Source organism: Stenella coeruleoalba, assembly GCF_951394435.1.
Source record: "Stenella coeruleoalba genome assembly, chromosome: X".
In the NCBI taxonomy this organism is placed as follows: Eukaryota; Metazoa; Chordata; class Mammalia; order Artiodactyla; family Delphinidae; genus Stenella; species Stenella coeruleoalba.
In genome coordinates, this window is record NC_137152.1 from 11,825,995 (window position 1) to 11,853,046 (window position 27,052).

Consider the following 27,052-nt stretch of genomic DNA (forward strand, 5'->3'; position numbering starts at 1 on the left):
CCAAGATGCAGGGATCTGGACTTGTTCTGCATCCGTTCTGGATCCAGAAGGTTCGGTTCTGGTGAGTGATTCACACACGCACACACCCCTACCAGAGTTCGGAGGTTCGTACAAACGATTCGTGAAATCCATGGTCCGACGTTTCAGAAAGTGAATGCCACAGCAGGATTCTAGACAGACTGAACCCCCTAGGACATCCTGGGGCTTAACACAGACTTCAGACATTCAGCAAGATGCAGGTTGACCACAAAATGCACTCTCGAGAACACTTTGAAGATAGAAAGCCTCCAATTCCTGCATATTCTATCATATGTATTTTAATTTAGCAGTATTTTCCTTTAAAGTTTCTGCCTTTGATATTATGATTAGAAAAGAGCTTCCCTCTCATGTACGTTCACGAAAATTTTATTCCAGTATTTTATACTATCGTTTAAAATGTTTTAACATTTTTCAAAAACCAAAATTCGTTTTTAGATGATTATGTGAAATAAGAATTTAATCTTTATCCCCAAATAGTTAACTAATTAAGATTAACTTATGTGATATTCCAGAGTTGTGAAAATCAGAAAAGGTCCTGAACAGTATTAACAGAAATATAATGCTAGCTACATGTGTAATTGAAAATTGGACTGTAGTCACGCTTAAAAAGTAAAAAGAAGTGAAATTAATAATGAAATATACCTAATATATTCAAAATATTATCATTTCCATGCGTAATCAACATCAACCAGGACCTCAGTAAGTGCAAGTCTCAATTAACTGTGATGGTTTAAAGTATTTGGCTTTTTTATATATAAAATAAAACACAAGAAAATAAAATTTTAGCAGAGATTTATTCATGGAAGGAAAGAAAGAAAGGGGGAAGAAGGGAAGAACTAAATCAGGAGCCCATCTTCGAATACTCATATTCATCCTAATCTTACCCACCCAGATTTATGTGTCTACACGCTATTCAGAATGGTGATCCTTAATCAAAGATCATGAATCTTGAAAAACAGCCTATTAATTTCACCCTACTTAACAATTTTTTAAAGTTTCTTAACAGCAAGAGCTAAAAACAGAAAAGTTTCTGATTGCCCCTTGGTTAAAGAGAACATTAAACTAACCAGGAGTTTTCATTCCCCACGTGTGCCAGTCCATCAGGGATGTGCTCTAACTAGCTTAGCTCATTTGAGAGTCTAGCTGTTGGGTGTTACACTAGGGAGTCTAGCTGTTGGGTGTCTATACTAGGTACTCTGGGTACAGCAGGCAACAACCTGTTTATTTCCAAGTATCTTCCCGTGGACAGTTGGGACTACTGGTATAGGAGGAATTTTTCCAGTGGCTCCGGCAGATACAGTTTGTGGATGGTCTGATGACAGGTGCGACCCAAGCACTTCCGGACACACAGGCGGCACAGCTGGGAAAGAGCAGGCGGGCCTGAGGGAGGAATTAAAACGCGCGGTCACAGAGGCGGTGTCAGGAGATGTGCTGGGGCCTGACAGTCAGGCCACAGGGACCTCCTGGCTCTAGCTGCCCATGCGGCGGTGCTGGCTGGGTCCCCACTCACACTCGGCAGGGACCTCCATTCTCGCAAGGATCCCAGCTCAGCAGAGGATCTGGAGAAAGGATCCAACTCACTTAGACCCCATTGTACCCTGAACCTCAGTCTCATGGGGTCTCATGGAGTCACCGTGCCCAACCAAGGCTTTGAGTCCCGAAGGAGAGCAAACTAACCAGTGTCCAAAATATGGGTGAATAGGCTGACTGAACATTTGGCTGGGATCCGTGTCACACAGGGGCATTTGTAATAATGCCCCATTATTTCCTTACCTGACTGTATCAATAAAGATGGATGCAAGTAGACGCATGTGATTACTGGACTAGACAAAGTTTTCCTTTTCAAGAAAATCCTATTGTCACAGCGTCTAGCACCCCATGAGAAACGGTGACTACACAGGCAAGTAAGTAGCTGCATGACACGTGGGTTGATATTGCCAAGGAGCACCCACGTGACAGAACGCTACTTGGAGGAGCAGACCATCGCCCTTCCTTAAAACCTTGGGAAGCGAGAATGCAAAGTGTCTCTCCTGTCACACAACTGAGTGACCTCTGACATAGCTGCTGTTCATCCTTCTAGAGCAAGCAGCTGTATTTATGAAGACAGAGACAGAGGAACTTGTTTACAAGAAATATGAATCCTGGACCTGGAAACATTTTTGATGCAAGCAAACAGGAAACGTGACAACTGCTATAAACCATATTCTCGGCTAACAGTTGTTAAGTGTCCCGTGTTTCCAAACTGGGAGCCGGTAAGGAAGGTCCTAATTCTTCCAGTAGAGGTTCAAATCAAAGAACAATCATTAATGACACAGACTACTGGAAATAAGCTAGACCCATCTTACTCAAAGTGACCTCAGACTGGCAGCATCAGCTTCACCTGAGAGCCTGGTGGCCGTGCAGCGTCTGGGACCCCACCCCAGAGCTCCAGAATCAGAATCTGCGTTTTAAGGAGACCCCCAGGTGATTCATATGCACATTGAAGCTTAAGAAGCACTTGTCTGGAGAGTATTCCTAAAACTATTGAACCAAGCATCCCACCTGGAAGGTATACAAGACGTGGGGGCATTTTCACAAGATGGAACTGGTGAGTGAAATTAAACTCTTCCTCATTAGAAACTGTTTCAGAAGATTCAGGATTGGGGCATCAGAACATTAAGAGTGCACATTGGGGCTTCCCTGGTGGCGCAGTGGTTGAGAGTCCGCCTGCCGATGCGGGGGACGCGGGCTCGTGCCCCGGTCCGGGAAGATCCCACATGCCGCGGAGCGGCTGGGCCCGTGAGCCATGGCCGCTGAGCCTGGGCGTCCGGAGCCTGTGCTCCGCAACGGGAGAGGCCCGCATACCGCAAAAAGACAACAAAACAAAACAAAACAAAAAAAAGAGTGCACATTGGAAACTTATAGTTACCAAAGGGGAAGAAAGGGAGGGATAAATTAGGACTGGGGGGTTAACAGATACACACTACTATATATAAAATAGATAAACTACAAGGACCTACTATATAGCACAGGGACCTACACTCAATATTTTGTAATAAACTATAAGGGAAAAGAATCTGAAAAAGGATATCTATACACACACACATAATACTTCATATATAGCTGAATCACTGTGCTGTATACCTGCAACACATTATAAATCAAGTATACTCCAATAATAAAAAAAGACAGTGCAAGTTGGAATCCTATTCCTTGGTTAGCATCCTAGACCTACTTTTTAGTAGCCGTGTAACCTTCTGAAAGCCCATCTCTTCATGCCCCTCATTTCCCGCTTGCAGCTGGGATAGCACCAGTTACTATAAAGTTCTCATGGCTTTAAAGTTTTGAGAATTCAGTGAGATGAATCTATGTTTCAGACCTAGCTCAGCGTCTGACACGTGGAAAGCTGAATAATTATTATTACTTTAATAGTCTCCCGAGCATACAAACGCTCAGAAGAGGCTCAGATAGTGTTCTCTTTCTGTAGGGACACAGCACGGTTCTCTTTAGAATCTGGGATATGAAGCCTTGTAGACGCCACCTTCCCTCCTCTAGCGTCTAGAGATGCTTTAGCCCATGTGGACATGGGCGTGGGGCAATGCAGAGCGCAAACCCACCTACTCCCTGAGCTGGAGAACAGGCAAACAACCTCACCGCTTAGTCCAGTTTCTGAAAGACACACTCCGTGTCCACCCGACCATCTCTACTCAAGTATTTTTCATTTTCCCTGAACTGCCTCCAAAAATTACAAAGCAGAGTTTTGGTCTGCTCAATCACGTGCTTATGCCAGGATAGATAAGACAGCCCAGCCCTTTCACCAAAGTTCTCTGATTATTTTCTTGTTAATGCAAACACAAAGCAACATACCAGTGGTATGTAAATGTCCCTTTGTTATAAGTGAATACGCCCAGCAGACAAAAATCCCATCTCTGAGATGCTAGGACTTGCCCCCTCCCACGTGCCACTCCCAATTAAAAAGACGCAAAGGAAAGGGTAAGAGAGTCTAGAGGGGAGACTGGAAGGAGAGAGGGCGAATGTGCCTGTGGAAGAGAAGCGGACGCCCAGCCCTTCCTTACCTTCCCGGAGCAGAAGCGCCTGCTGCGCGCCGCTTTTCGGAGCTGCCAGATCAAGTGCACTCTTGCCCTGAGCGTTTTTGCACTTGAGGCTGGCCCCGTAGTCTATCAGCAGGTGGATGATTTCCACGCTGTTCTGCTTCGCAGCAGCATGGAGGGGGGTGTCCAGCCACTGGCCGTGGTCAACATTGGCTCCTTAACAAAGCAGATGACCACAAGTCAACACCCAGGGTTAATGGAGAAACACTACGAGCCTGAGATGCGCTAGCCATCGATAAAGACATCTTAAACGTCATGACATATGTGACAAATCTTTGAAAATATATGACTGAAGCTCAGACCCCCAGCAACGCCTACTGTTTCCAAACACCCTGATGAGAAAAGTATCGAATAAAGATATTTTTAGTTATTTTAAATGCTTCACTTGCCTTCCCACAGGAACTGTGTGACAGAGGAAATTAAATCTTTGCAGCTCCTTTTACATAGTTATTTTGTTTTTTGGCAAAGGACACAGCTAGGTTTACTGGGTATTTACATTATTCTGGGCTCGAAAAAAAAGTTTTCTGAATTACTATAGGGAGTGGTAAATGATAGGGGATAAAAAAAAGACAAAAAAAATCTTAGAGACAAAAATTCTTATTTAAAGTTTCTTAATACAATCTCGACCTTTACGTCAGTGGCTAAGTTTGGGGAATCTTTAACCAAATAATACTTTCAAGACCTTTCACTTTTCCCTGGACTCTCAGTTTCTGTACATGCCTTTGAGAATTAAGCAACTAATTTTGCAGGGTTGATCTAAAGTACTCTATGACAAATGTCTGCTGTTTTTACTAGCCAGCATCTTCCTGGTAACCACACCTAGATTTCCCTCTGGGGAACCATCTCTCGTGATTCCCAGCTCATGTGCTTCCAGTGAAGCCCAACAACTGCAGTGTACACTGAAATCTAGGCCTAAGCCAGTCTGTATATTGTATTCCCTTGGCCACCATGATTGGTTCAGAAATGGGCATGTGACTTAAAAAGAGCCAGTGAAATACAATTGGTTGTTTTCCCCTAGGATTTATGGGAAAGAGACTCTTGCTCTCTCTTCAGACCACCAAGGAGAACCATACCAGGTAAATGGAGCCAATATCAAAAGAAGCAGAACTGAGAACTACAGACACTCATCTCTGAAGTTGTTTTAACCATTTAGATATCAAATGCTGTCAGAATTTTGTCCAGCCTGACAAGCACTTCGCCTCTGAAGCCATGGAAAACCAACGAGGTTAACTGGTTCTTCTCATGAGAAGACTTCTGGAAGTTACCTAATTCTAGAAGCTTCTTCACACAGTCTAGCCTCTGATAGGTGCAAGCCACATACAGGGGAGTTCCAAGGTGAGGCACTTCCTGGTCAATGTTAACGTTATTTGCCAGCAGAATCTCCATGCACTCTCTATTACCTGGTGGAACACAAGACAAGCTCACTCAAGTAAGGGAAATATTAACGATTCACAGAATTATAAGATTGCTTATCTGGAATGGGCTTTAGAAACAACCTAGATTTTTTTTTTCAGCAGGAAAAAAATTTGGGAGGTGGGGGAAATCTTAGAAATCTCCAAAATAAAAAGATTAGAAAGAAGAGCATGCCCATGCACCACCCCCTGCCCCGCTGACATTCTTCCCTGCAGCCTTGAGGTACCTCCAACCAAACTAAGGGTTCCAAGGAACACGGCTGAAATCATTCTCTATAAGTCACCGGATTACAGGCAGAGGTTACAAGACCCAGGGGAATAAATGACTCGTGCTCTTATTACCCTGAAAAGCCAGTGCTCAAATCCAAGGCCCAGCCCTGATCCATCCATCTCCATTACAAATCTCTCCTTCTCTTCCTGGCCCATGCATGTAAGATTGGGTGGATGGTCACGCCATGCACCTCCTTATTTTGGTCAACTTGTAAGACTCCTGTGAGAATTAATAAAAAGCCTCAAGTATAGAATCTATTTAAATGCACTTTCAAGTTTAGTGGCCAACAAGAACTAGATAAGTAAGCATTCTCCTTGGAGAGTTCACCCAGTGAAGAGACAGACGTGATTCATTTGCAGAATATGAATGATTTGTTTGGGAGCAAATGCTTCTGAGGTATTGATGGGAGTTTTATAGAGAGTTGGTTCTTATTTGAAGGTTGAAATGTTTCCTAAAAAAAACAAAATCTTATCATCACTGATTAGCTTAACCAACCTTTTTTTCAGAGATGACACCAAAATAAGCTTCATCTCATCACAAATTCTGAATTAAGCACAATTATGCATTAAAATCTACAAGGCTTCCGTGAATTCCAACTACTTTACTATTGTTCACATAAGTAAATTTTATATTATAGCATTAATCTGTCAAAGTATTGACTCAGACTGACCCCTCTTATTCCTAGAGGTTTAAAGCTGTAAGAATCCAGAAATATCTAATCAGGACCTAAAACTGCCTGGTAAATTCAGTGTATCTAATAAACATTTAAAAGCATAATTCCTGGGCTTCCCTGGTGGCGCAGTGGTTGAGAGTCCGCCTGCTGATGCAGGGGACACGGGTTCGTGCCCCGGTCCGGGAAGATCCCACATGCCGCGGAGCAGCTGGGCCCATGAGCCATGGCCGCTGAGCCTGCGCGTCCGGAGCCTGTGCTCCGCAACGGGAAAGGCCACAACAGTGAGAGGCCCGCGCACTGTAAAAAAAAAAAAAAAAAAAAAAAAAAAGCGTAATTCCTGTCTTTCTTTTTTCCAAAAGAAACTGAGCCTAGCTTGAGTTAAATTTAAGTGTTCTCAGGAAGTTTTAAAAAAATGAATATATAAAAGTCAAATGATTGGCACTAATATAATAGTATCTAAAATAATGAATTTGCTATTCATCCTTCCACTCTGTGGACATTGGTCCCTCACATGTTTTTATGATACAGAAAAAAATATGTAGAGACACATGAATTCATCTGTTTATGATAAGCATGTATATACTGGAGGTATATAGATACCAAACACTCCATATATAACCATCCAAGCACTGCAGAATTACTTAATTCAAATCATTACCAACGTTCATCCATTTTTAAGCATTTGGATGGAAATACAGATAATAGATTTTTACTTCAAATCAATATTTTAAAAATTTTAAACACTTTTATATCATTTCCAAAGTAGACTATTTCCCTACAACTTAAAGGGCTTACTTGAAGTCTGGGAAATAATCAGCATCAATTATTAATTAATAAATGTTTGGTAAATATGTACAGGACATCAAAACCATAGATACACAGAGATTTGGGGGTTTTGTATCAGTTATAGTAATCCACTGCAAAAAAAAATTACCAAGTGACATGTTTAACAACCTGGGACAAAACTTTCACTATTGCCTTTTGAAATAAAGACTTTAATTCTCATTATGCCAGTGAAGATCACTGTTCTACAGTGTTCTAACTTCTCCACGGTATTTCTATTTTTTTAATTAAAAAAATTTTTTTTCTGTTTTGGCCGTGCTATGCAGCTTGCAGGATCTCAGTTCCCCGACCAGGGATTGAACCCGGGCCGTAGCAGTGAAAGCACCGAATCCTAACCACCAGACCCACCAGGGAACTCTCTCCACTGTATTTCTGATCTCAATATAAGAGAATAACTCCACCGCTGGGTAACACAGAAAATGTTGCTCTTTGGGTGTGACCTTTGACAAATGGCGTTGGCCTTTCAATGGCTCTTCTTGTTCATGTCTAGTCTATGCATACAGTTTTAAAATTCCTTAATTTTACTCTTTCCCATCATTTCAAAAGCAACTGAGAACACAGAAATCTAGAATTCACCTCAAGGTTTCCAATGCCACGGTTTTTACAGTTGCAACTTTTTTTCAATAACTAATGACCTTGAGAGCTATCAGCTCATCTAGAGTATATTGCTTGTTGTGCAGTTACCTTTAATCCTCCATTAGAGACACTATCGGTCTGGGCTTTCAAACACTTTCACCACTTATTTTATGGCGGTGGTTGATGTTTTATGGGCTTTGGGGCATGAACTGTTCTTTTCTAGTAAGAACAGAGACGTAAACACAGTACAGCTCATGGAAGTTACCCCTGCACTCCTGACTCCACCAGCTGCCGCCCAAACACCAGCAAGGAGCCTCAAGCAAGGCGTGTCGGGAGACTGAGCCCAGGAAAGAGGGCATCTGAGGCAGACAGCCATTCCGTGATTCTAAGAGCTGTGTCATGCCCCAGTGGTATTTCCTAAAGATTGAGGTATATTCAAGTTACTGCTGTGGGATTTCTAAGCCACAGCTCGTCTACTGGGGAAAAAGATTTGGGCGATCCTTGCAAAGAAAACCCTCGATGACTGATTCATGCAGGTAGGAGGGAGCCCACCAACGTTCTGTGTGCGACGCGATGCCTCGTTTACCTCTCTTCACTGCCTCGTGGATGGGTGAAGCCAGGTGCACCTCAAGCTGGGCCTTGGCTCCAAACTCCAGCAGCACGTTGACACACGCAGCGCTGCCACTGCAGCAAGCATTGAAGAGGGGCGTGGCTCCGTGAACTGTCACCCCGTTGACCTAACGATGGGCAAAGAGAGAACCAGAGGGTTTGCTATTTCTTTCTCACCATCTCCAAGTGTGCATTCCTATGTATCTGCCTGGAGAAACTTCCCACGCCAGTGAATGAACGAGGGAAGCCCGCATCCTTACAGTATTGTGGGGTTCTTTTAGGTACCAGTAGCCTATCAACTCTCACCTATAAATAGCAATAGTAGCAGAAATGAGGCCAAATGGGACAGTTTTTAAGATGTACTCAGGGGTATTCTAGAGCTTCCTAGCAGCCTCCTAGCTGTGAGGAGTGGTCCTGTATGGTGGATCAGAACATGGTCTCTGGAACAATTAGCTTGCGTTCAAATCCCAGCTCTCTCTCCTTTATGTGCTCAGAGATCTGGTTGGGATACTAACTTTCTGTACCTGGGTTTCCTTATCTGTAAAATGAGGATCATAAAAGAATCGACCTCAGGAGGTTATTGGGCGGATGAGGTGAGTTACTATATGGTAAACACCTAGAACGTTGCCTGGTGCCCAGTAAGCGTTCAAGAGACATTTGCAGGGGCTTCCCTGGTGGCGCAGTGGTTGAGAGTCCGCCTGCCGATGCAGGGGACACGGGTTCGTGACCCGGTCCGGAAGATCCCACATGCCGCGGAGCGGCTGGGCCCGTGAGCCATGGCTGCTGAGCCTGCGCGTCCGGAGCCTGTGCTCCGCAACGGGAGAGGCCACAACAGTGAGAGGCCCGCGTACCGCAAAAAAAAAAAAAAAAAAAAAAAAGAGAGACATTTGCAACAATTATCTCCATGATCTCCATTTTCCATTCATATGGAGCCGACTCCCCGTGCCAATCATGAACAAACATGTCAGGAGCAAAAAGTATTGGAGAAACCATCTAGCCACAAATTTCCTTTCTGGTCCAGTATCATCCACAGAAACTGCATATGCCAAAAGGGAATCCCAAAGAGATCATGACCAGGCGAAATACACAAAGAAAATAGTCATCAACATGGTGTCTCTAACCACCCTCAGTGCCTTCTAGGGATCTGAGGGGCAGGGGAGAACCAGCACAGCTGGGAGGCATCTTTGAGTATTAGCACCAGATTGAAAAGAACATCCTGGAACCAAGGCATTCTGGTGGGGAGGCTCTGGCAGGACATGTAGGACAACGAAGGTTTGATGTCAAGCCATTCTGCCTCAACAACTAAGGACATACGCTTGTGATCACCAGGATACTAAATTTTCTTGTTTCAGAAACAAGATCTATCTCCACAATGCCAGGATAGCCCCCATTCAACTGGAAAGTTAAAGATGAGATGCTAAGATGGCAGAGACGGACAGGGACAAATATGTGTAAATTCATAAACTCTAAGGATTTCTAGGAGGTTGTGATTAATTAGATGGGGAGATGGAAGAAACAGGATGATTCCAGGCTTGGGGCTGGGGAAACCTGGAATATGTTTCACCTGGTCTCTGAGGCTGGGAATCCAAGAGAGGAGCCGCTCCCAGAGGGAAGAACACGATAAGCAGTTTCAGATGCACTGAGTTCGAAGCACCCACGGGACTGCCAATTTTGAGGAATTTTCTACTGATTGATCAACTTTCTTCTATTCCTTCTCTCACTCTGATTTGAAATTTAAATAGTATAATATTTAGTGACTGTTCCCTCATAAGATTGCCAAAGACAAGGGACTACGTCATACTCTCTGTCCCCCACAGAACCTCCCAGAGGCTCCTCTATTTCCCACCTGTGCTACACATAGAAACCCAACTTCCATATAAAATGCAAAGAAAAATCTTCGTTAGGCACTTAAAAACATTATAGCTCGTGAAACAAAGAATACAAGGACTGAGTTCAAAAACGAAAGTAATGGGCTTCTCTGGTGGCGCAGTGGTTGGAAGTTCGCCTGCCGATGCACGGGACACGGGTTCGTGCCCCAGTCCGGGAAGATCCCACATGCCGCGGAGCGGCTGGGCCCCGTAAGCCATGGCCGCTGAGCCTGCACGTCCGGAGCCTGCGCGTCCGGAGCCTGTGCTCCGCAACGGGAGAGGCCGCGACAGTGAGAGGCCCGCGCACCGCGATGAAGAGTGGCCCCCGCTTGCCACAACTAGAGAAAGCCCTTGCACAGAAACGAAGACCCAACACGGCCAAAAATAAATAAATAAAAAATAAAAATAAAGGAATTCCCTTAAAAAAAATTTTAAAAAACGAAAGTAACATCACAACAATATCTGGTGACTAAATAAAAGTCCTTGAGATTTTCAAAAGTATTAATTTCAGAATTCTATGCTGATATCTGTACGACATACAGCAGCTCAGTCACTCCTTGAAAAGGAGAGAATTTAAAAATAAGATAAAGTTCATTGCGTAGTGTTTTTCCAATGTATTATTTATTACAAGCTCATTTAGTTTGATAATTTTGCTCAACAAAAATCGTTGTGGGTGTAGCGTGTTGAATTAAGAGTGGTTTTTGATTGCTGTTCTTTTATATTTTTTTTTCATAGTTTTTAAAATTTAATTAAATTTTTTTGGCCGCGTTGCACGGCATGCAGGATCTTCCCCGCCCAGGGATGGAACCCATGCCCCCTTCAGTGGAAGCGCCGAGTCTTAACCACTGGTCCACCAGGGAAGTCCCCTGTTCTTTTTTTTTTTTTTTTTGCGGTACGTGGGCCTCTCACTGCTGTGGCCTCTCCCGCCGCGGAGCACAGGCTCCGGACGCGCAGGCCCAGCGGCCATGGCCCACGGGCCCAGCCGCTCCGCGGCATGCGGGATCCTCCCAGACCGGGGCACGAACCCGCGTCCCCTGCATCAGCAGGCGGACTCTCAACCACTGCACCACCAGGGAAGCCCCCCCTGTTGTTCTTTTTAAATGTGTTCTTCTAAATGTTTTAAAATAAATTTTCCCAGATCAGTGTTCAAATTACTTTAGCTCAAGCTGTTTTTTTTCAAGTTAGTATCACAGTTCTGAACGAATTCCGTAAATTACCTTATCTGAACGTTGGCACGGGGACATAGAGGCTGAAGAGAGGGGTAACCAGCAGTGTCTTCCCGACCATCCAAGAATATGGGCGCCGATGGGGCCAGGCCTGCGCACCCCACCGCGGGAAAGGGTTCTGGAAGGTGATGTGTCTTTACACGTTAGCGGTTGCACCTGGGCAGCCAGACCCGCGGGCGGGGATGGTACTCACGTGGGCGCCGTTCTCCAATAGGGCCTTAGCGCAGGCCACGTGGCCTCCCAGGCACGCCTCATGGAGAGAAGAGACCCGGTTAATTGTTACCAGGTTCACGTTGACGCCCTACAATTTGGAGAGAAGTAGATTAAAGGCTGCATCAGCAATAAGAATAAACGGCAAGGTTGTCGGACGTGTTTGTGAAGTGTTCACAGCCTGCGGGCACCACCTAGAGAGGAGTAGAGGCCATGACTAGGGGAATCCAAACACAGCTGGGAGCCTCGGCTTCACTGATTGAGCAAAAGCTCATTCGGTATCCTGGGCCAGGCCATGTGCCAGCACCTGGGGCTTCAAAGCTTATGACATGGGTCTCTCTCCTCTAAGAGCTTAGTGGGGAGACAGAAATGGTGGCGGGAAGTGGGGTGGGGTACGGTGGGGAGGAACCCAGCCAGAATACTGCCATACTGGAAGCATGTTCACATTTTAATTGGGGACATAGGGTATCCTTGAATCTGCCTTGGGGAGTAAGAGAAAACTTTGCAAATGAGCTAGTATTTAGCTACGGCTTGAAGCATAAAAAATTTCAAACTAGGCCGCATAGCACAGGGAGATCAGCTCGGTGCTTTGTGACCACCTAGAGGGGTGGGAGAGGGAGGGTGGGAGGGACACGCAAGAGGGAGGAGATGTGGGGATATATGTATATGTATAGCTGATTCACTTTGTTATACAGCAGAAACTAACACACCATTGTAAAGCAATTATACTCCAATAAAGATGTTAAAAAAAAAACTAGGAAGGCAAAAGAAAAAAAGGCATTCCCTTAGGAGGGAACAGGATATGCAAATGTGGGACGCGGAGGAGGGCGAGGCAGGGCACGGAGGTGGATAGTTGCCAAATCTCTGGATCAGAAAGAGCCCACACGTGACAGAGGAGGAAGAAAAAAGGGGAAGTGGGGGGAGGGGGAAGATGAAAGGGGACGGTAGGCTAGAGACAGATCGTGAAAGGCCTTGGTTTCCGAACGGGGGTGGAGGTGGGGTGCATGTGTTATAGGGAATGAGGCGCCTTTCGAGTCTGTTAGTCCGTAGAAGGTCTGGAGCTAATACGTAGGACGTTTTCGGAAAAGCACACTGGTAGCACCAAGGAGGGCTGCTCGGAGAGGTAGGGATGTGACACTGGAGGAAGGAGCGTCATGAAGACGTGGCGATGAGTCAGGCACAGGCTGATATAGGTGTGAACAGCAGTGGGTACGGGGAGCGGGTGACAGAGTCCAGGGTTGGGGGTGTTAGAAGTGGATGTGGCACAGAAGGATGACGCCCAGGCTCAAGAGTAGAAAGTAAAGGGCTTCCCTGGTGGCGCAGTAACCTGGGAGTCCGCCTGCCGATGCAGGGGACGCGGGTTCGTGCCCCGGTCCGGGAAGATCCCACATGCCGCGGAGCGGCTGGGCCCGTGAGCCATGGCCGCTGAGCCTGCGCGTCCGGAGCCTGCGCTCCGCGGCGGGAGAGACCACAAGAGTGACAGGCCCGCGTACCGCAAAAAAAGAGTAGAAAGTAAAATAGATGATGCTCCTAGGGTTCCTGTGCCTGAGTAGCCGTGATGCTGACTGCCAGACCTCCACTGCCTGCCGAGCTCTCCGCAGGAGCAGAGTCTGGAGCCGGGGGCTTCCCCTAACGCTCCTCTCCTTCCCCAGATCCGAGCGTCTCCGCCCAGTCCTGGCACACTTGCCCTCCCCATCGTGCCGTGCTCCATCTTCCTCGCCTTGGAGTCCATTTGACAGGTGCCAGGCTCAGCCTAGCTGCCGGCCAACTTCATGCCCTGACTCTACTTTGCCCTTACCGCTTGCCCCCATGATCACCACTTTCTATCTGTGAAAGGATTTAGGTTCTGCCAGGACCCAGCCGAGTTCTGCTTTTGATTCTCTGCCTCGTAACTACCTGCTGAAACGCTCCAAAACCTAGTGCAAGACCCTGGACCCCAAACCCCAACCTAAGTTCCCAACCCCTCCCACCAGACCTCCATGGTGCTGGCCGCATCCCTCCTGTGGCCAGCAGCTGGGACTACCCACTATTGCCAGTCCCATCGTCATCTTAGGGCCTGTTTGTGCCTCCTTGGTCCTGTCCATGTTTATATCCTGAATATGACGTCATTACTCCAGAGCCGTGCTGTATATTTACAATTGGATATCTAATACAAGGAGGTTTCTTTTCCTCTTCCCATTTATAATTTCATTTTAAGAAAATAAAGAAAAAATAAGAGCATTTTAAAAAATAGTCCACAAGGAATTCCCTGGCGGTCCAGTGGTTCGGACTTGGCGCTTTCACTGCCGAGGGCCCGGGGTTCAATCCCTGGTCCGGGAACTAAGATCCTGCAAGCCCGGCGGCGTGGCCCCCCCAAAAAAAGTCCACAAGGTGGCAGCAGTGTGCTAAAGAAAAACATTGACCCGATGCAAACTCTCAAGAATCCCTGAAACTGTACAAATGTAATGTGGGACAGGCCTGAAAGCTCAGCTAGAGTGACTCACTGTCATTGCGGGTGAGAACATGGGGGAGCAGAGAGTTCAAATTATTAAGATTTGAGGTTCCCCTGCTGTCGGTGACAGCCAGTGTGATCGGCAGAAGCTCCTGACCCTTGGTTTTGCTCACAGCACACCACACTGTCTACACGTAAAATAGAGTAGAAAATAAAGGAGAATAATCCATTTTTTACCAGTGTGTAAGGGTAAAAAAGTGGGGAGGTACTAAGAAAAGGCTGAAGAATTCTCCATGAAGAATGCTCTTTACACGTTGAAGGACACTATAGAAACCAACATGCTTACAAAATACAGTTAAAAATAAAGAAGTGCTAAAAGCAATGCGATATCCTGGACTGGATCCTGGAAGAGAAAAAGGACCCTAGTGGGAAGACTGGTGTCGTCTCAGTAGTCTGTAGTTTAGTTAATGGTGTTGTACCAACGTTAATTTCTTATTTTTGACTAAAGTACCATGGTTATGTATGATATTAACACGAGGGGAAGTTGGGTGAAGAGTATGCTGGAACTCTGTGTATTATCTTTGCAACTCTTCCTTAAAAGTATTCTAAAATTAAAAATTTTAAATACTAATTAAAGTATTGAGGTCGGGGGCCAAGAAGAAGGAGCTGAAAGGAAGACTTTTCACTGTGCACCTTTTTCTATCATTTTAATTTGGAAACTATGTGAATATGTCACATATTAAAAATAATCAAATCAAATAACAGTTTAAGTGCTTCAAGACAGAGGAGGAGGAGGTCGGAGGAGGAGGGAAATAGATGAGGGAGATTAAGAGGTACAAACTTTCGGTTGCAAAATAAATGAGTCACGGGCATGAAATATACAGTGTGGGGAAGATAGTCAATGACTATGTAATCTCTTTGGTGACAGATAGTAACTAGACCTATCATGGTGATTATTTGGAAATGTATAGAAATATCGAATCACTATGTTGTATAACCGGAACTAACATAGTGTTGTAGGTCAATTATACTTCAAAAGCAAACTCATAGAAAAAGAGATCAGATTTGTGGTTACCAGAGGTCGGGTGGGGGCAGTGGGGAGAAGGAATTGGATGGAGGGAGTCAAAAGGTACAAACTTCCAGTAGAAGATACTAGGGATGTAACACAGCATGATACAGCATGATAGATATAATTAACACAGCTGTATGTTATATTATGAAAGTTAAGAGAGTAAATCCTGAAAGTTCTAATCACAAGGAAAAACCTTTTTTCTATTTCTTTACTGTTAAATCTATACGAGACAATGGATGGTCACTATATTGTGATAATCCTTCCATGATGTATGTACGTCAAATCATTATGCTGTACACCTTAAACTTATACAGTGCCGTAGGCCAATTATATCTCAATAAAACTGGAAGGACAAAAATCAAACCAAATAAAATTTTAAGTGCTTACAAATAAATAAGCAAGTGATAAAATCAAGTGCAAAGTCCATTTGATTATTACTGGCAGTACTGTTTTCCTTTTGCCTCCACTTTTTAAAGAAGTAACACAACTCATAAAGGAGAAAGAAAGAAAAGGCACACACAGAGAGAAAAAGAGCAGTGTGTCCAGCTGTTTAAATTTCAAATAAGGAAGCCAGGTTGGGTGGTAGCTAGGCTGTGGAAAAAAGATCTAATGACTTACCTCCTCTGTACACACACAGACTCTAAAACAAAGTAAATGCACTGTGTACACTTTCATTCATCTCACAAATATTTACTAGGCCTCTAGTCATTATTCATGGTGCTAGGCATACAGTCATAAGTAAAAATAAATTAGCTTTAATAACTAAGACTTGAAGAAATCTTCCCAAAGGAGTAAGATTTACCCATTTGTCAACCTATTTCAACGTTTGCTTTTGAAACAGTGGATCACCAGGGTAGGCAGCCTCTAAGATGGTTCCCAGGGATCAAGATGGGTCCTGACTCCTGGTATTGGCTCACTGGTGTAATCCCCTCCCCTTGGACATGGGCGGGATTTACTGACTCCCGTCTAATTAATAGAATACGGCAGAAGCAATCAGATGTCACTTTGGAGACAGGTTATGTACTGAGACTTCCTTCTTAGGCCCTTTCTCATGCTGTCTGTGGAGGAAGCCAGCTACCATCTTGTGACACAGCCCTATGGAGAGGCCCAGGCATCAAGGCACTGAAAATGGCCAACAACCTCATGAGTGAGATTAGAAGCAGATCCTTCCCCTGCTCAAGCTGTAAGATGACTGCAGCCCTGGCTGATACTTTGAAGCCTGCAAGAGACTCGGAGCCAGAACCACCCAGCTAAGCTGCTCCTTGGCCTACAGAAACCACGAGACTCTAAGTGTTTGTCTCCAGCCACTGTGTTTCAAGGTAATTTGTTACAGAGCAATAGCTGACTTATGCAACTTCAGGGCTGCTGTTACTAAGGCACACTGGGAGAGAGCAAGGTGAGTTAGTGCAACACAGGTTTGAGGGCATCCCCCATCAGCCTCATAGGGAAACTTTTTATGAAGCAAAGGGAAACCTAGAAGGGGAAGGTTGGAATTGGACAGAAAACCAGCCAGCTCCCCAAGGAGGGAGAGGCAGGAGGAACAAATACCTGGGAGAGGATGCATCCACGTAGAATGGCTGTGCTGGGAACCAGATGGGGCCAGCAAGACCCCTGCTGCAGTCAAAGCTGATCAAGAATGATGCTTGGTTATAGCACAAGCACCAAGGATCAAGTCTTTCGTTTACTCACCTGTGCAATTAAAGTTTTCAGGGCCAGTAGGCGCCCCTGAGCTGCCGCTTCATGAAGTGGAGACCGATCGGCCCAGCAATCTGAAACACACATCAAGCTCAGAGTCAAGGTCAGGAGTCTTCTTCCTCCAGCTTGTTCATGTGCCCGCCCACTGTGAGAGGAGGTCTGGCGGAAGGGGAGGGGAGCCGGCACCACGCATCAGGTTCTCCGGTCTGCCACTCGCAGGGTGACCAGCCACTGAGGATACAGTCCATGGGCGTGGAGCGGGAGCACAGACCATCTCTCTGGCTTTAGGGGGCAGTTTTCATAAGGAATACATTTCATTCAAATAAATACTGCCCAGTGATTGAATCCGATAACTCTGAATAGGCAAAATGAAGGGCAAAGCTGGTCGATGAACTTCCCCACTTTCTTCTTTCCCCTGCCTCTCCCCCTTCACCCCTACCCTAAGACATCCTATAAGCCAGGAAGGAGACCCTAAGGGCTCAGGGAAGATGGTTTTGTTCGAAACTCCCTAGATAATTCTTTGATTTTGGTAATGAAGCCGGTCTGTTATCATAATGCAGAATGTTGTTTTTCAGATGACATAATCCTCCAACAGTTTTTGGTGGGCAGTTAGAATGTGATGGCTAAGCACTGGGCCAGTCCTGCCTCAACCACTATCTCTGCCAAAATGGGCAAGTTACTAAAATCATTTGAACCTCAATTTCTTGATCTGTAAAGTGGGGGAATCGTGATCTAGTATTTAGCAGGTTCTTTGGTCTCTGAGTAGGCCAATAAAGTATATCCATGATGTTAGGTGCTCAAGAAAAGTTATGATTAATAAGTACACGTGGTAGGGTAGTGCTCTAAGGAACAGCCTTAGAACTGCCTTACAGATGTATATTTCTTGTTAATTGCTTGTCAGGAAACAAGACTAACAAGCTTAAGTGTGCATTTGAGAAGTAAGCTTCTATTAAACATGCCAAAGGGCAATCATTTGTTTTGGAAGAAAACCTACACTGGTTTGCAAAATTGGGGCATTCTTCAAAGTATAACTGTGCTCTTCATACATTGACGAGCACGTCATACAGTTTGGGTTTAACACAAAAGGCCCATCTTGTCACCTTTTTCTAGGTGATTTGGATGGTGCTAAGAATTCAGGTTTTCCCATACCTACAACCTTGACAAAAACAATCCCAACAAATATGGAATTATGTGAACTTGAAGTAGTGTATCCTCATGGAGAGACTGAAATTTTCCAGTGGATGAGAACCAGGGCTCTTAACATTTCCATAAAAGCTCTTCTTACATTGAAACTCAATTTTTATCTTCTCTAACCCTCTGGGTTTTGAAAAGGGAGAAAGCTAGAATGAATTCTACAGGGTTGGATTGAAATTGGAACAATTAGAACAACTGGTATGAAAATGTGATTTTCAATATATGTGTGTATATGGAAAGATGGTGCCTACAGAAACATCTATGGGCTGAAGGTGGGATCTGGTGACCCATCTGGTTCTCTCTCTACAGATATATCTATATATCTCTACCTATAGACAGATATATAGATATATCTAGATAGACAGAATAGCACTGTATACTGAGAAAACCTAAACCAAGGCTGCTTAGAGAAATGGCTGACTCCGAGGCTGAAATGCCAGGACAAATGTAAGATGGGCCGCAAACATCTTGCCAGAAAGTAAGGAAGTGCTCAATGAACGATGGGAAATGTCAAAAAGTACAGAAGCTGCCTTGAAGGGGCTTCCACTGGCCAAATACGGGACGAGTTGAGCATGAAAATAAATCATGATTATACCCTAGCAAATAAAACAGGAATCTATAAGGCCTCACTGATACAAATGAATATATAAACAGGGAGAAGAGAAAGCTCTTCCTCATAGTAGAACACCAACTTCAGACACGTAGGAGAAATAATAGAATCGGCCTCAAATTATCTCCCCACAAAATAATTACATAGTTATCAAGGGAACAGGGGTAATCGTACAGTGGAACGAAATGGTAGGCACCACCTTACCCCGGGGATCAAAATTAACCTCAGAAGCGATGGAACCAATTGACACAGTGTGCCATCTGTTGGAACACAATGAGCCACATCACATACTACCGGAGGGAACGCGGTGAAAAGAACACAGCGTTGCTGGGAATATTCCTGCTCAAAATGCATAGCCTGAATCTAATCGTGAGGACACCTCAAACCAACTCAAACTGAGGGATGTTCTCAAAACTAATTGGTCTGTAACCAGATTGAAGGAGGCTGACGAGACACAACATCTAAAGGCAACATGTGCCCGGACTGGATCCTTTTGCTATCAAGGATGTTAACTGGACAGTTGGATAGACATGAATGGAGTCTGGGCAAAGAGAAGTGGGAATTCTTTGTACCACTTTAGTTCCAAAATAAAAAGTGTGTATCTATCTATATCTAACTATATCTGTCCATCTATTAATCTATCAATCAATCTATCTATCTAATCACTGGTGAAATGCATACTTCTGATATGTAGAATACTTTTTCTAGTAAGAAAAACAGACAATTTTAACCTGAAAATATATTGCGTTTGTATGTCCACTTGTTCCTGAGTCAGTTAAAAGCTGATGAGTGGAGGATTTTTCAACCTCTTTGGACATTGATCATTTGCATAAGTTAGGAATAATGAGATAACGTACGCACAGAATCCTCAGTAGTCAGCCTTGGTTTTCTTCGACCACATCTCCATCCCATTCAATATGAAGTGTGCGCCAGACGCGTCGCCCTCTCGCCTCATCAGGCTTGGAGAGGGACAAGCACCCAGTTTGGAAGGACGGTCTTCCCCCATGGATGGCAACTCAGCGCCCGGACCAACCTAAGAAGCAAGCCCACAGCTGTGGCTTTGCTATTCTTTTGTTCTAACAATAGCCAGCCAACTGAGTCACCTGAAGGTACTCTAAGTATTTGCTTCACACCAGGATTTAAATGGCAACTTGCTATTATTAACTTAGAGCAGCAACATGAAATGGCTTTATTATTTCTAAAACTTGCCTCCAAGCGGGCCGCGGTGTCCCCTTTCCTGCTGGGAAGCAGGCACCTTAACCACGATTTCATCCTGTTTCTAGTAACTTTCTGTTACCCCTCAGCCCCCTAAGACCCACGCCATCCGTACACACGGCCTGGACAGATCTCTCAAACATCACGCTGATAAAGGCGGCCCTGCACAGAAGAGGATGTGCCAGATGACTCCCTTTCCATAAAGTACAAAAGGGCCAGACTCACTTCGGGCGTTAGGAGTCAAAAGTACCATGAGAAGGGGCAGGGACTGACTGGAGGTGGGTGGGGTGAGGGTCATGCTGATAACGGGCGGTTTCTTGTTCTTGGGAGCTGGCACTCCATGGTGAAAACTCACCCAGCTGTCCGCTTTGGGGTTTGTGCACTTATCTGTATTTATGGCATACTTCAAGAAAGACATTTCAAGGCCACCAGTCTACTGGTCAGTCCGCTTTAAAACTGTTATCTCCACTCCTCTGCCCACTCTCAGGGCAGGGGATGGCCCCCTCTCCGCCCGAGGAAGGGCAGCACGTTCTCAGTTCCTTCTTGAGGTGCCAACAGCCCCTCTGGTGCCGTGGGGGTGGGGAGAAGCGAGAGGGATGGGGAGAGTCTCCCTAGCGGCCTGGAAGAGGGGACCAGTCCTGTGCACTCGGCCTCAACTGCATGTCTCACACCCAGTGCCTTTCCTACGCACTGGCACTTGGCCACCTCTCCTAGTGTCCCCCATCAGTGCAGCATCGTCTGATACCCCCAACTCCCACCCCAGGCTTCCGAGGTGGACGCAAGCGTGCAGGCCATCTTCTGATCCAGGGAGGAAGAGGGAAGGGTGGGTGGTCCTGGGCTTCTATTTCCTCGCCACTGCTTTCCAGCTCTCTTTCTCCCTATTTGAGGAGTCACTTTGAGAACGCACCCCGTTCTGGTTTTAAGAACTACTGGTTTTTCTATCCTGCCCATCCTCCTGGTAGATTGACTTGTTGGGGGGGGTGCCTTCCTACATCCCCCTTATCTCTGTAAATAACATGAAATAAATCAATTGGATTGCCTTAAATGGGGAAGTCATTTCGGTTTCCCAACTGGAAATAAAGCCACTCTCCTGGAAGTCACCTTTCCGGTCAGTGTGTTCCCCAGCACTTGCTTCAAAGGACCTTGAAGGGTTTTCACACAAAACGCTTTTCCAGAAACTCTGCCACGGTGGGCTCTTCTGTTTTTCTATTCTGATTCCCAACACACAGCCTCTTGCTCTTATCATTCTTGTTTTGCAAATTGGAGCTAATTGCGAGAAACTGAGGATAAAAGTTATTTGGCGGCTAGGGAGTTTTTCCATTCCTTTCAGGAAATCTGTATCTAAGATCTCCAAATAAATGAATGCTGAAGTAGCAATCAGTCCTTCGCTCCTAAGGCAGTCTATTTTCAGTTATTTGGCACGCTGCCTGTGTCACGGGGCTGCAGGCACATTTTGAAGATTGTTTACTGTACAAATAGGTCTACTTGTTCCTGATGAGGTGTATGGAAAATGTTCAAGTACATTTTCATTCCCCCCTTGACTTTTTCTCAGAATGTGATTTATATCTCTAGTTCTCAGGCTCTCTGAATAGCAAATTCATGACAATGTCTAAAACCACAGATTTCAATAACAAAATGGGTTCAGATGGAATATGGGTGTCTGAGCTCCAAGAATTCAAGATAAAAATCAATTATTATTTTTATTTTTATTTTTTGCAATTTTTACCCTGCCAGATTCCAACAAGTATTTGAGACGACTGGTTTACTTATTTTTTTAACTGCCTGACTGGTTATTATCTCCAGTGCCTATGAAACAATCTTTATTCGCTTTATTCAAGTTCCAAAATCATATGAAGGAATATCTTCTCCTGTAGCACTTATCAAAAAAATATAGAAAATTCAAATTTGAACCAAAATATAGGCAAGAGCCTAACAGAGTTAATGATATCTTAAGTAAAATAAAGGTAACTGGAAAAAAAAACATATTACAAGAAATTTCCCAAGGTATCAAAAGTATTCTAATACAATTGAGTTAAAACGCGTACCCTCTACAACACTCAGCTCTGGCCAGGAGATGAACTACAGTCAATGAACATCTCTTTGTAATGTGTTAGAAAGAAGCTTCCTTTGAACCCATTAGGAGCAGGAGAGCTGAGCTGAAGATGACAGGTCGGGTGGCAGAGCCCCTGCTGAGTGCTGTGTGTCCCAACTTGGGAAAGCCAGCAGGCACCTGTGATATATAACCACTCAGAGGATGGGGGGACCAAGGCTTGAGGAGACAAGCACCAACACTGAACAAGGCGAGGTGGAGGACCGGGCAGGAATGGACCGAAGGAGGGAAAAAAACTGTTGACATGGCAAGGATAGAGAAAAGGAGTCAGGATGGTGAGTCAGGCAGAGGCGTGGCCATCAAATCAAGGTCAGTCCTTTGAATTTAGAAAAACAAGGACAATTGATTTTAGGCAAAACACTTAGAATAGAACACATTTTTTTTTTTTTTTTGGTATGCGGGCCCCTCACTGTTGTGGCGTCTCCCGTTGCGGAGCACAGGCTCCGGACGCACAGGCTCAGCGGCCATGGCTCACGGGCCCAGCCGCTCCGTGACATGTGGGATCTTCCCGGACCGGGGCACGAACCCGTGTCCCCTGCATTGGCAGGCGGACTCTCAACCACTGCGCCACCAGGGAAGCAAAGAACTCATTTCTTTAAAGGGTACAGTAACTCCACAATCTCTTACCTGCAATTGTAAATTTCCCCCAGTTCTGAAAACCAAGTTGGAAACAAGCTCTTCTGGCAGCAAAACATGGTCAGGACTCAGGTTTAGCAAACTATTATTTTTAATTTGTATTTTCACTTAGTGTGAATATTCATATTTTTCACTATAGAAATATCAAAACGTTTGATTACAGGAGGAAGCTCCAGGTCCTGCCGGGAGTGCCACATCATATACGGTATACACGCTGCATAATGATTCTAGTATCCTCCAGACTCCTGAATCCTAAAACATCTGGCCCAAGGGTTGTCAATAAGAGATTATCAACCTGCATCTACACTTTATTTTTATCAAGTGTGATGACCAAGTCACTGTACTAAATATAGCTTCAGTTCTGGCCAAATTAGCAAAGGTTGAAAAATCATACCCCACGTCTCTCGGGAGAGAGAGTGCCTGCAGAAATATGTATGGCCTGAAGGCGGGGGCCAGTGATGCATCTGGTGCTCTAGATAGAAGAATATCAAGGGCCAATGACAATGTTTCAAACTTAAAAATATATATATATTATTGACAAATTACACAAAGAAGCCAGAAAAAGTAAGTACAGCCAACCAAACATAGCTGAACTCAATTCTGATCAGTTATTTACAAAAGTAATAGTTTAAACCACAAAGAAAGTATCGAATGATGTACTCCAGAATATGAAAAAAAACTTTCCAAAAAATTTTACAGCCAAAAAAAAAAAAAAAGATATTTAATGAGGGATGTGATGCTAGGTGCAGCTTCTAAAAGAAAAGTGCCAGGACCTATGACAGGCTAAACTCTGCCCTGGCTGAGTTTTTTACTACCTCCCCTTGTTTTTTACAACACTGACGATAGTTACAGGAACGGAATATGCTACTGGACTCAAGAAAGTTCTGAGATTTTAGTAAGTCGATTAGCTGACTTACTGATTAAATGTCACACATTTTCCCAACAAACATTTGTCTGACCAACAAGCAGCAAAGGTAATTTCTGGTTTGAGTTGAACACTTAGACAAAATTTTGTTCTTGGTTTTTAAAATGTCTAGCTTTAAATATATATAGTATCTGTTAACAGTGTCAAAAGAAAAATCGCTGTGGGAATCATGTAAAAACCACTGTTTCTGGCGTATTTACTGCCTATTTACAGAAAGCCTTATTTACCGAATCTGGATATACTCTCTACTATATACGTGTGTGGGTGTGTCAGTGGTGTGTAGACGTATACGCAGCCGTCCTCACACACATACACATGTATATAGGAAATTAAACTGAGAAATTAACAGGCACTATTCACCCCACTGCTTCTTGTTAGTGATCATTGAAAAACACATTTCTGACTTTAGAACACCATGCCATTTGCAATAGAGCACCATGCCATTTGCAAATTAAATGATTATCCTAGGAGCTTCAACAAGATACTTGAGCTAAAAAATGAGGGCGCTCTATTTATGAGAATTGCATTATGGCTCCAGGTTTTGACTCTTATAAAACTTGCTTACGAGTACTTCCTTAAGGACCACAAGGGCAGAAATAATGCACACGAGCACCAGGAGAAAACGTTTTGAACACACTCTTGCTGATGCTGACTGTCGGACTTTACTAATTTAAGCCATGAGGATGATGTATCTATGAGAACGTTAAAACTGTGATGGAAACGTCTAGAAAGCCCCTGCCCCTATTTACAAATTAAATTAGAAAACAGCTTTTCAGATTATGCTTAACTTGAAATTAAGGTTACTTTAAGTCTTTTTCAAAAACCAAGTCAAAGCGACATACCTCCCTGAAACGTGTGACAAATGTAATCCCCAAAAGAAACCTCTTTCCACACTCCGAGCCTTCTGCCACTTCCCGAAACTTCGAGATTCTTCTCATTTTCCCCTGTTAATTGAAGCATTCTGATGCTCTGTCTTTGGAGGTCTTAACTCTTCGGATAAGACTGCTGTTCCCTAGTGTCCTTAAAGTTGTCTGGTGTATTGGAATCACATAACAGAAGTCTATTTTGAAAGAGAATCCAGGGTGCAAGGTGAAATGGATACTAGATAAAGAATGAGGTAACCCTGGAACCCCTGCGAACACTAAAAATACACAGGGAAATTTGGAACTCTGTTTATGAATAAATACTCCTCTATCCAGTGGCAGTCCCAGCAGTAACCAAGATATCTGATTCATTTACTTTCGTAGCCTCTCCCTACAATTAACATGAATCATTTCTTGAAAGAAATGGAGACTGAATTCTACAAAGCAGGAGACTTTAAAACGTTTGGACCAAAGGTTGGCATTTCATATTACAATAACCTTTGTTTGCTGTGCTTTGCATGGTGCTGGGCATAAATGGATTCAGTGAAGGGTTTTTTCCTGACAGTGACAAGTGGCTAAGCAATTCGAATTGCAGATGACAGCACACACACACACACACACACACACACACACAAATACATATATATATAGCATATATATTGCTGCTTTAAATCAAATTTATTGGTCATTCCATTTCCTGGGGAAAACAGTTTTGTTAGAATGCACTGCTAACATTTGATTACAAATATTCAAGAAGATAATCCTATAAAGTAATTCTTTTGTTAGCAGAAATGAGTTTTCCCAAAATACTCTTAGAAAGCCACTAGTCTATTCACTTCTTAAATAATAACTGCTAATGAAACTACTAATTTGCAGAAAAGAAAGCTGAAAATCCTTCACAAATTGGTGCAGTCAACACCATTTGCTACTTTAAATGATAATTTTTTAAAACTACCCACTCAAAGCCAAAGTTTAAATAAAATCTGCCTTCTAGAAATATTATTCATATGAATTATCTAGGAGGTTTCTTTTAAAGTATTGGGAACAAATTCATGTATTTTTACCTGAAATTTCACCATAGATCTCTTCTGCTATCCTAGCCGCTTCTTTTCTATTTCCTTTGACGATATAGAAATGGGTTAGGAGCGCCAAGAACACTTTAATTAAAAGCTTGAAGAAAAAAAAAGTAGCAAACATTGTAATAAAAATGTTTTTAAAGCCAAAGGAAACAGGACCGTCCTCCATTTTGGTTCACACTCTGTATAGGTTCTTGGGACTGCAAAATTTCACTGAGTTATAATCGGTATCATATGACATCTATTTTAAACCTTCTAGCTCTCCGTGTTCCTGTTACAGAGAACTGAGTTTGTAGATTCTAAGCTAACTGTGATTTGGCGACTGCATGCACTGACATTCATGGCAATGTTAAATGAACTAAAGAAACTTCCTTCAAACCAGAAACACCCAATAGTTCTGGACCTACATTCCTCAGTGTTGTTTAACAAACAGGATTCAGGTCCGAAACGTTTCTACTCCTAAATCCCAGTTTTTGCTACATTATGTTGGAAGGCAGGATTGGAAAGATAGAACAAACCTTTCAGATCCCATGGGGACGAAGCAAGTTATTTGAAGCTCATGGAAAGAAGTACTAATACATTCTATGCTCTTGGTGGGAAGTACCAGCCCCTGGAACGTTTCATTTCCTCTGCATTCTGAGGTTTACGGGAGATAAAGCCCAAATCTAAAATATGACCAGTTAAGAAAGATGACTTACTCTAAGGCAGTATTTAATAAAAGGCCCAGCTTGATGTTTTTCTTTCGGCTGCACCACACGGCATGTGGGATCTTAGTTCTCCAACCAGGGATTGAACCCGTGCCCCCTGCAGTGGAAGTGTGGAGTCTTGACCACTGGACCGCCAGGGAAGCCCCTAAAAGGCCCAGCTTGGAGGCCTCTCCAAACTGGAAGCATTAGACCACTGCCTGTAATAGTTTCATCCATGACAAAGTCCTCCGGCAACATTCCTGGTCTTTTGCTTCCCATTGTAGGTGTCAGTAAAGGTGGTGCCTCGTTCTGGAAAATGTGGGCTATAGTCGATCATGGAGGGCTTGCAATGAAATGGATGAAGATGATCTAGGTTCTGGGTGAAGTACCCAAAGATTCTGTGAATCAGTACCTTCCCTCGCTGGACAATATCCTCTTGTAACCCTGATTCTTTGACATGCATCAGCTGGCCAATACCGGTAAAATTGATTTATGTGTAATTTTCCTCACCTGGGAAGGAATAGATGAGGAAACTCTAGGTCTCCTGTTTCATTCTTGGCTATATTAGATTTTCTAAATTTCTACAACCTATTGGAAAAAACAAGCCCAAACAAAATTATAGGAGACAACTAAATCAATCTTATTTAATAAATGCTTCATGCAAAAATACGGGAGTTTCTCCTAGCACTCAGGCAAAATAGAATGACTCCCTATGTAAGAA

General features: G+C 44.0%; 1 protein-coding gene across 3 annotated transcripts; it reads right to left on the bottom strand.

The window, feature by feature from the left end:
- Positions 1–829: 829 nt before the first annotated feature.
- Positions 830–25,829, bottom strand: ASB11 (ankyrin repeat and SOCS box containing 11; the record flags this gene model as incomplete). Of its 3 annotated transcripts, none has more annotated exons than XM_079911109.1 (7): positions 830–1,419; positions 4,095–4,286; positions 5,396–5,530; positions 8,492–8,642; positions 11,802–11,909; positions 17,011–17,090; positions 25,634–25,829. In XM_079911109.1, the coding sequence occupies 7 exons, from the start codon at positions 25,812–25,814 to the stop codon at positions 1,295–1,297; spliced, it is 972 nt and encodes a 323-aa protein (XP_079767235.1). In that variant the 3' UTR covers positions 830–1,294. The 3 variants fall into 3 exon arrangements, with proteins under 3 accessions (XP_079767235.1, XP_079767236.1, XP_079767237.1); XM_079911110.1 differs by having other exon boundaries at positions 11,802–11,858; positions 25,634–25,814; XM_079911111.1 differs by lacking the exon at positions 25,634–25,829 and adding an exon at positions 24,549–24,669.
- Positions 25,830–27,052: the final 1,223 nt, after the last annotated feature.